This window comes from Trichoplusia ni, chromosome 5, assembly GCF_003590095.1.
Source record: "Trichoplusia ni isolate ovarian cell line Hi5 chromosome 5, tn1, whole genome shotgun sequence".
NCBI classification, from domain to species: Eukaryota; Metazoa; Arthropoda; class Insecta; order Lepidoptera; family Noctuidae; genus Trichoplusia; species Trichoplusia ni.
Window position 1 is genome coordinate 11,883,424 of NC_039482.1, and position 11,354 is coordinate 11,894,777.

General features: G+C 35.5%; 1 protein-coding gene across 1 annotated transcript; it reads left to right on the forward strand.

Annotated features, from left to right (window-relative positions):
• Positions 1-6,219: 6,219 nt before the first annotated feature.
• Positions 6,220-11,327, forward strand: LOC113493978 (the record flags this gene model as incomplete). Its single annotated transcript, XM_026872055.1, has 4 exons — positions 6,220-6,276; positions 6,892-6,987; positions 10,203-10,360; positions 10,979-11,327. Coding segments are annotated over 4 exons (411 nt in total), but the record flags the coding sequence as incomplete, so codon positions are not given.
• Between the last annotated feature and the right edge of the window lie 27 nt (positions 11,328-11,354).

The following is an 11,354-nucleotide window of genomic DNA, read 5'->3' on the forward strand; positions in this document are numbered from 1 at the left end:
AGCGTATGATTTATTATAACATTTTTTTATTTCCTTTTAATTTACAATATTTTCCTTAACATATTTATGTAAGTTTTTTTTCCAATATAAGGGAACCATCGTCAGTATTTATTGTACTAATATTGAAGATGTAATCCTTAATACTTATATTATAGCTACACAATGTATTATCATGCCTCCGCTTACACGACATGTACAAGTTTTTATATAAAGTATGTTATAATTATCTAAATGGGTGTGTTTAATATTTTCCTACATCGATGGAATATATTTTTTAAATATTAGTTATCGATCGATCTGTATACAGTAGTTAGGAAATGAAATGTTAGATTGTAGAGCGTACCTGGGGGTATGTTACGAGTATGGCATGCGTGATAACGGATAATGTTAATTCGGGTTTCTGAAAGGCATTTCAACTTAAAAATGAGTGAACTGAGTTTTCTTCAACCATCACAAGTTCGTTGTACAGTTAGATTCAGATTTGCAAACTACTAGTAGTTTTCATTGATATGAATAAAACCACAGTTGTCGAAATTATTTTTTTACCTATGATGATACCTTATTTTTGAGTATCTCTCTGTGTTACCTGAATGTTGTTGATGACCGTACGTTTGACCTCCGTTTATGTTGAAAAGTCCTTCAGTAAACGCGAATTATTGTATAGAGCACAATTTAGTGTTGTCTCGTTTCGTGTTAGTGATTGTAAACGTCCCAACTACTTGCAAACACATTCCTTGTGTCAGTCCATATTTACAATGATGTATTCATTTATATTTGTTTTATATTTTGTGTAACAGCTGTGTAGGAGAATGTTTGGAAATGTGGATCTGTGATTATTTGCGATGATTTAATGATCAGGGGTGATATTATTTTATTTTTTAACATTTATATTATTTTTTCCTCCTTGCCGATATGTGACGCTTATCATATTAATATATAGATTAGTAATATAGACTTATATTTTATTAATAACACATTTTATTATTAGGATAACTTACTGTGAAGTACCGTACAAGTTATATGTTATCACCTCTGTTCAGATCTCTTATTGTATGGGTCTTATTATTTTGGTTACACACCATTTATCACGAAGCTTGTTGCTGACCCTAGTAGATAAGATAGATTAGTTATGCCACAGTCTAATAAAATGCAGTAGACCAATCATCTGGTAAGCCTCGTGCAATATCTTTGAGGTTTAATGCCCAAAGCTAAATAGCAACTCATGACAAAATAATAGATACTATATGCGTAAAGTTTACAGTATAGCCAGGTATTGGTCTACTGCACTCACGTGATACTGTGGTTATGCTTTCGAAGAAATATTCCCACGAGTGCTACGGCTACTCCCACTGACAAGTAGCTTCTGCAACGTAAATGTAATATGTGTTTATTTATTAAACATTATGGTGAACAATGACTGTTTTTTATTTTAACATACCTAAAGAAAATTTTACAGATAAAATACTAAGCGTGATCCTTTTATATATTATGGGTATTACAACTTATCTCACTGATCAGAGATGCTTAGGAACTAAGAGATAGCTGTTGTCGCCAACAATAAATTTCGCCATTTTCGCTGGCATCTGGGTGCCGGGTTTCTGTATGACGTAAATTAAAATCATCAGTAGGTACATGTTAAAGCTAGCACTAAATTAAAGACAGCTAAATGTGACAGCACACCGAGCATCCTACAGTTTATCTTGACAATGTAAACATAGGGTTGTCGTGTCCACGTTAGCGTGAAATAGGTTTTCGTTGCTAACAAGGAGGAAGGGCTTATCGCCGATCTCGACACAGTTGACCTTCGCATTTCCAAAATACTTGGTGTACCTCTATTGTATGAACGACCTTGTAGAGTGCGGCCCATTGTTCATACCGTCTTCAATTTTCGCTTTAACATACAATTTCACCTTGGATGATTAACAGGCGTAATTGTGTGTTTTTATCTTGAGATGTTTGTTTTTTGCCGTGTCTACCTAAGAGTACATATGCCAGTAGTGACCCAGTTGCATTGTGCTAATGCCCGTAATATTTTTGGCTCGTGACTTCGTGAGTTCGATAAAAATACGACAATCGTTTTATTCAAAATACTTTACCGTCTGTAACGTTCAATAGAAGATTATTGAATACAGCTCGAATAAAAAAAATATCACAGCTTAGACTCCATTAGCCAGTGATTAGTGGTAAATGGTAACTTAAGAGAAAAAAGGGAACGTTTTATTACGATACAAAGAATTCATCTAAACATCAAAACAAGTTCTCCCTACTAGCTAATAAGTTTAGGAGAAAATACTTATAGACAGATCAAACAAAGACCGAGAAAACTATCTAGGTGTCGCCATTAAATACCTATATAGATATCTAAGCCCTTGCTACAAAAAACGTTAAGATGTTTGTCTATTTCTCGTAAGTACAAAAAGGTTGAATGCTATTCGCACGATTTGCTGTGTTAGCGACGTAATGTCGATCATAACGCCAGTCGGCGATCAGAGGGTTTACTACTACTTCCAAAAGAGATACTATAGCGCAGAAGAAGTGAGATAGCGCACTATACAAAGTAGCCTGGTATCTCGTTTCTACAACCAACAACAGTGTTATGTTGAGTGGTGTTGGTAGGCCCCCAGTCGGCAGGTGCGAGAGTGAATGACCGTGCGATTCGCGCCACGCTCCGGGTGGTAGGCCCTAATGTCCATACCGATCACAAAGGACACCGAGAGCCCCAGAAGCGTGACACTCTTCCTGAAAGCATTGATTGATATCACTATTAATGTCTACCATAAATTGTCCTTTCACGTAAATAAATTAGAAAAGAAGGTAAATTGCATGTGAACACTAATGACCATGCTTGGTTGCAGTCTTAAAGCATAGTTTGAATAAAGCGGTAGCCTGATAGAGTAAATTGTAATGTTCCTAAGAATTCTGAACAATTTTGTCGTTTTAATTTTAAGCCGGAACCACACTAAATCGATTCGTTGATATAATTGACTAGGATAGATGAGGAAAGTTTGAATGCAACTCAAGTATAGATGAAAGCAATCTGTCTGAAACAAAAGCTCGGAACGAATGGCCGCACAAATCAGTGAATACTCGCTTTTGTTTGAAACAACTTGAGCGTCTACGGCTGAAGACTTTCACAATCAATGAGCTAGAAATTTCACGGGCTCAAATGATTTTGGAAACGTTTTCAATTAGCAGTAAGATTTTTGTTAATTTACGAATATACTTTTATAAAAAGTAATCAAAAATGCTAGAAATAGGCCTAGTATATTCTATTTAAGGTAAGTACTTAAAAAATGTAAACCATCTGGTACGCACTTGTGGTAAAAAAATATTTGTTTTCTAAACTCTTTTTAAAAATAAAAAATAGACTTAAAATCAAGTTTAATTATCAAATATGTATTTGTATCTACTACTAAAAAGTTAAAGCTTTCATCTTTATTATGAAAACGGTGGACAGACTTCATTAGATCTAATCTAAGTTAAACAAATAACGGCATGATTTAAGAAAAACCTGACCACATGTTAACATTAGGTATCTAACTTATATAATAGATGCACATTGAGCCCGATAATAGATATTAGTGTACAACCGAAATGGTAGAGCGTGTTAAACCTTAGCTGGCACTATATCGCAATTAAGTGAAACAGTCGAAATCTTCATTAGACACGGGTTAACTCTTATACACTGTTACACGAACACGTATTCCACTCAATTATGTTATAATATCTATCTTAACAGTAAAAACATTCCAACCCTAGTTGTGTTACTAAATATAATTATTAAATTCAAAAACAGCCTATATTTTCGTCCACACCAAAAAATTAAGAAGATTGAAACTATTGGTTGTGGAAAAATACAACAAAAGAGTAATAATTGTCAGAAATTCAACAGTTACATTTAGCTTAACATAACCGCACGTCATTGTTATGTTACAAGTACGTAAAGCAACAATGATTTCGGTAAGATTTGCACGTAATTTCTTCTTGTAACGGAGTAAGGACTTTTCGGCCTTCTCACGGTCGGGTAATGCGTTGGCAGTGACAATGAGGGACTATACAATAATGGTTCACCGTTATGCCACATATGCCTAACTGTCTGCTGTGGTAATATGAATTAGTCGGGTTCAGAGTGACGAAAAACACGCACACAGCGCAAACGATTTAATCGACTACGAAAGTTTTGGTCCACGGTAACTTGCGATACGATTTCTGGGCAATGGAGTTTAATTGAATGTGGAAAGTTATAGACTTAAGTTTATATTACGTAAATAAATGTCTATTTTTTATTAACATATGGGAAACAGTTCAATTAATTCACGTTAATAACCTTATATCCCATTTTGCTTTGCACGACAGTGTTCACAGTTGATTCTTACTAAGCCTTACCCACCCGCGGGATATTACCTATGTGAAAGTTTAAAAACGAAAACATCCACCTAACATCTCACATTGTAGGTACAATGCAATAAATAAAATAACTATTGACTGTTTTAAATGAGAACGCTACGTCTATGATGATAATAGATTTTCATTTCGACGCTAGAACCAAGTTTTTTTAAAGATATTCAGAAATGTCGGAGCGCAACGAAAACGTGTACAAAACAAAGAAGCAAGGAACTACATAACTTAAGATCCATAAGAATGTGAACTAACAATAGCGGAACGGTATGGCACAGCGCGGGAAATTAGGGCCGTTTGACACTGGCGACGCGGCGAAACGAATTAAACCATAACTTAAATACATTAAGAATTTGGAAATATTTGGAATGTACCAGATATTGAAGAATGACCGCCGTAGAGGTCACTAGCATTAAATATGGAACAGCAAGCAAGTCATTAAAAGCTATGTAAAATATCAAACGGTATATATTTGTCCTTTGAGTCATCTAATATCCCGTAAACGTCTGCAAAAATCAAGAATTATGAAGGGAATATGAGACTTAACTAGAAAGCTAAGTATATGGAATAAAACTACGATACCTAACTTAAGGTTGTACTTAAGAAACATAAAAAGCAACGTTTTATTTCCATGGAAAATACCTGCATTTTCCACTGCCACGCCTCCGCGCCGCGCCCGTTCTAATCAGTCATCCAAAAGTCACGTCATAATTAACAAATATTACTAATAAACTATGAACTGCAACGACAATAATGAGGTAAATTAGGTCATAATTTAGTGTGAAATATTACCTGTTGTGTTTCGCACGGTGGGCCGCAGTACGTGCCCTGTCGCGTCGGTTACTGGGCCGTTAGCGCCTGACTCGCTGGATTCCGCGGAATTAACCCAGTTTCGGATCACAACGTAAATACTGTAAATTGAATTTCGTAGTACAATAATAACAATACGTTTCAGACGATAACCAGTAGTGCTGTAGTAGCTACAACTAAATTCAAATGAGGATTTAAATTTGTCATCTTTGACACTACTTTTAGACTAAGCATTAACAACATTAAGCAACATTGTTTAAAACATTTTTGTCATAAATTAATACGATACACATACATAAGGCATCCTCTTGCACAAAATCGTAAGTAATTTAAAGAAAAAAGAAAACCTCATTTATGAAATTGATTAAGCAGCCGTGACAAGTGTTACGTCATATTTGTTGTTATATGTTATTTTAATTTGTGTAACCTTCAAAATCTTCAGTGCTATGTGAACTAATTGTATATTCAATTTAACAACACCAATCCTTTGCATATGCTAACAGTTTCATAATTACATAATATTGAGTACATTTTACAGCACCTTTCTCTGCCCGACACAAACAAACAGAATTCAAGTGACATTAGTCGAAGAACACGTAAGTTATTTGTATGGATAAGAATTTTTTAAATAATTAATAGATATCCTTCACTTTGTCCTCCAGCGAGTACTAAAAATAGGTCTCATTTTTTTTTCTTTGCTCTACAGGGATCGCTGAATAACATTTTGTTATTGATTGGTTTAAGAAAAATGCTGTCTATACATTTTCGAATAGGGATGTACGTCAAAAGCATTAATGTATCAACTTATTTTCTTGGACAATTTATAGAGTGCTGTAATGACTAGCGAGGTACATTGCGATATTTGCAAGAATAATCCTAAGAGTCATCCGTTACCGGCTGGGATCGACACGCTTTCAAAGCCCGGGGTCAAGAGAACAAGGACAACAGCACTTGGAGGCGGCAGTGCGGCTGCATCAAGACCAGTGACAAGCTCAGACACATTCTGAACTCATTCCGGCGCCGCCGCCGCCCTCGCCCGCGCCTCTTTGTACAGTCGCACAGAACGCGGTAATTTTTATCCCGTATCCTGTTTATAAATTCTGTGTTAAAGTTTCATACATCCGTATGCAAAACTGACACACCAGAAGCGTAAGAAAATGTCATACTCAGCTATTATGTTGTCATAAGCCCACATTTTGAACTTCACTTAAGTATTGCTCTTGCATGCAGCTTTTATGACTTACAATGGGATAGTAAAGTTGTTTTACAGTCAGTGTTCCAGTGTTGTTTGACGAAATTTAAAAAAAATCTAAATTGTCAAATATACCCTGGCTTTTAGAACAGCAGCGGTAGCCTGGGCCCTCGCCTACTTACATAGTTCGAGAAAACTGTTTCGAAAAGAAAAAGAAGTTTGATAGAAGCTTATTATTTTATTGTTCTTGCCCTGAAACCTAGTTGGGCACTGCGACGCAACGTGTAATGAAGCGACAAATTACACGTTTTAAGTCTCACGTGCTAGGACAAACTGCCGATTCTTATCTCATTTATTGCTACTGAGAGCCTAGAAACACCTCTAAGTTAGTCAATTGCAGTTGTGGCTAAGACACACTGCCTTGTGTTTAAACCCACTCACTTACTAATAAGTAACGTAGACATTTTCAAGGATACAAATACTTCTTTCAGATTGATAAGACATGCGGTTACTGCTACTCATCGGCACTCGTCGATAAAACGTACATACAGTCGACGGACAAATTTGATTGCGCGTCAGGAAAAAAGGTAAGAATTTGCAACTTCTGAACATTCATCAATGGGATCCAATTTTCCGGTAGCAACCTTTTTCCTCGAAGGATAAATGTTAACCCTGTTGTTACAACCACGATTTATGGCATGATTCACATCTTTAAAGTGACGGTATGCCTAATTAGAATTACGATAGCATCATCATAAGCATTAGTTGGCGGCGCGGCGTTGGGCGTCGGACGTCGTGAGCGAGGTGGGTGCTTCGTGCGCCCTCTATCGGACATCGCTCCTGCTCGATGCATTGCCTGTCGTTACTCAGGAATGTCTTGCCCTTGTCCTGTTACAACACGGACACGCTGCGACCTGCCCTTTGACTGCCCTAGGAACCAGGAACTCACTAAATTGGACTTGAGTTTTCAGTATCTCTACATGAAAACCTCTTCCTTAAAAGACAAGCATAGTCCGAATTCACTCACAACATATTTTTTGACGAATAAACTATCATTGCAATCAAGCTCATTTCCCATAAAAAAAACTGAAGACATTAGCCTATCTTAGGTCCGGATCTCATTATATGAGGTATCGTAAAATTATGATCAGACCGATATACACAAACGTGGCGATTGAGTCGGTGCGGCGGCGGCGGGCGGCGTAGGAGTGTAGATACACTGGTAATGGATGCTCGTGCACAGAGATAGCATCGAGACTAGGATCGTGACGCGTCGCGCCCTGCGACACCGCCGCTTCCCACTACAAGGTGAAATGGTCACTTTTTGTGGCTTTTTAATAGTGGCGTAACTGTTCCTTAACTTTCAAGGACCTTGAACGATGTTCTAAATTTCTTGCTTATTTGAATGAAAAATAGTAATTTTTCCCTCTTAACTGACTGATCAGCGAGTCTTCCTATTACCAAACTTCAAATGATAAATCATGAAGGAATGGTTGTATAAAAATATACACTCTTCTAATCTAAGTAATCTAATTTATTGGATATGGAAATAATGTTAAATATACGATTAAATAAATTACTAAAATATTTTACAAGTTTATTATAAAAAACAATGAGCGTAATATTGATAAACATTTACCGGATGACGGACCGGACACGGCGAAGGCTCCGACGCTTACATTATGTACTGTGTATTCAATTATCTCTTATCTCTACCATTAAGTTTACGTTAATTCGGGAAAATGATATAACATATTATATTCTAATTAGATGTATGTAAACATCTAAATGTTTCTTTCCTTCCGGGTCCGTATAGCAAACATCATTTGAATTTTATTAGAACTTTAATCCGGTGTACAATTTCGTAAGGGATTGCAATGTAGTAATTTTCGTTTTTTTTTTTTGTGTTTATTCTCACCGATATTGTAACCTAAACGCACTGTTGCACCTACGTACGATGCCACTCAAATCGACGAGGACAGTTCATTGATATTACATTGAATACATAACTAGCAAGCTAAGTGATAATAAAAAAGAAGACAAAATCTAAATATATATAAATATATAAACTAAAGGTTGTGTAAGATTCAAATTAAATAAACGTGTGTTGACCATCGGGGATGCGGCCGTATCGTAAGGTCGTGAGTTTGAACTCCAACCGTTCCACTGATTGAATTAACGTAACAAGTAAAATACGGAATCATTTTAAAGATCATGCAGTTCACCAATTAGCAGTGGCCAAACAAATAGTCTAAGGATGTATTAAATAATTCACTAAAATAAAAACAAACTACAAAAACATAATTTACAATTCATACTTAATTCGTTTACAGGGAAAAAGGAAACGCGGTGTTATTAAAAGTGTTTTATTTACTTAATTCTCTTAATGAAGCCTTGTTTGATGAACCCAATTGAGGTTGCCGGCGCGTTATGTTTGTTAATGTTTAATTAAACCGTCAGATAACGATCTCTCTAGGTTAAGACCAAGTACAGTAGTGTTCGTCTGTCGACCGCTAAATTGTTCTGTCCGGCCATTCATATCGCTGATGGATTAGGTTGTAGCTGTTATATCAATATTGTAAGAAATATGAGGTTTTTACATTGGGAATACGATCTACTTGGTTTTGGGCAGATTTTTGTTTTTTTAAATACGTGCACATACACATAAGATGTGTTGAAACTGAAAATAAAAAGTACGCTTTTTATGTCTAGCCTATTAAGTAAACCCTATTAAGTCTCATAGTGAGTAAGAGAGTGAGAGAGAGAGAGACCAACAGTCGATAATGTAAGAGTATTCAGTTGTGTAACAGAGTGGTAGCTCTTCTTATCTATCTCACTTTAAAAATGGTGACCTGTGGTCTTCAATTCTAGTATTATGAGAATTTCAATATTCGCTGTTATAATTATAAAGCATGTTATACAAGTGTAATATCTTTCATCTAAAACAATAAATAACTGTTTAGCGCTAGAACAAAAGCATGTTATTTTGGTTGTAGTCGTTAGGATAATTAATTACTTAATTTTTTCTCATGTATTCCCCGCATTTACACTAATTTCTAACAGTTTATTGTATAAAATTATGAAAATGCCTGAAACATCGAATACCAAATAAATATAGTTGTATATAAAAAAAAATAGATACGTAATATTTGTACCTATAGTGAATATCTATAAAATACATAGGTCTTGTTTTACTGTAGTCATGTAATTTAAGGTTGAATATCGGTAAGTAGGCGACTTACCAAGTATTTCAATAAGTATTCACGTTGACCCAAGTCTAAATTATTGGGCTGAGATCAAACATTTTACATTGACGCTGTTGTCAATTTTCCGGTCTAATATTCGTTACAACTCAAATCATTTTGTAGTGTGAATGTTCAGTTTCGATAAGCATTAGGATATTCGGTTGCTTTCTATTGTAATACAATTGTTATTTCGCCTGTTCTTGGTCCATTTGATTTTTAGCGATTGGAAATGTCTTATATAAGTTTACATTTTTGATAGACATTAGCAGTTTTTAATGATAAGCTTCATGGTAATGTAGGTAATTTATGCGTATCGTCCAGATTATAGATTTGTAGGTAGTAAGTTCACTTACCCTCCAAGTGTGGAGTCGCTAAGCTTGATTAATTTACAATGAAGTATAAAGAATAGAAAAATACCACCAGTACTCAAATACCATGTAAGTACTAAGGGTGGGACACTGGAAAAGCGTCAGCGACTAGTACTGAGTTTATCTTCTTGTAGCTCACCTCACCAAAGGCTACAGAAAAGGTATTGTAAGCTATCGTATTGTTCCCAGTGTAACAGCAAATCGTGGCAAGTGGTTGGCGAGCTGGTCCAGCTCGTGCAACTGTCGGTGACGGCGACGGCGCTGGCTCTGTACTACCTCATCTATTGTTACATGCAGCTGGTCTACTACACGCTCAGGAGCGCTCTTTACTTCCACAACGCTGATGGGTGGGTTCTCTTTACAAAGAATTTTAATATACATTCCCATATTTTTAGGTTTGCGGTAGAGTCCTTATGGACGCCCAATTACTCGGTAAAGAAGCCGCTGGTGCCAGACTTTTACTGACTACACCTACACCGCTATGCTACGTCATCTGCGTTTTTGGTGTCTGTGCATGGCAATACAAATTTTAAATTGCAATAATTTACACATACCCTAACTTTATTTCAAAAGCTTTTGTGTAATGCAGAGTTCTTTTTTAAGAAATTTTATTTATTAGACCTATACTTACATTTAGATAAATGTACCTATTATAATTGAATATTAATATTAAGTGAATCAGTGAATTTGATTTTTATCAACATTCATTCTCTGTTAATTCTTTTTTTGCGTCTGAAAAGAGCACTACTTTCTGTGTATACTTATAAATTAAATAAACGGTTAAAGCATCTTAACATCATTTCTACTTTTTATCTAAAAATCATTGTTCAAATATTTCCTAATTATGCTTAAGAAGCATAAATTTGTAGTAGTAGTAGTAGCGTTTGTTTCGGATTTCCTAAGTTTATTCGCAGGCTGTCATTTTGATGATAAGTAATGAACGTTTTTTGTCACGCATGTTACAGACCCATGAAAATAACGATTGGAGTAGTCACGGTGACGTCACTTGTTGTCGGCTTCAACCTGATGCTACGGATGGAGAGGATCCTCGGAATACTTTACTAAATTTCTATTGTATATAGCAATTACTTCAACAAAAATGTAAAATAAAGAATGACAAATTATTACGCAAAAGTAACAAAACAAAGTAATGTAAGTTGGTAATAAAATAAAATTACTTTTTAGGTTAATATTCATAGCCGACATGAAAATAGGAAAAAACGTTTTGTTGCATTTGTACCAAAGTGGTCAAGTCATTGTTACTTCACTAATTTATTACAAACATTGTGTTGTCAATAAACCATGTAAGTCAGATCGAGTGTTGCTTTAATGATAGATTTC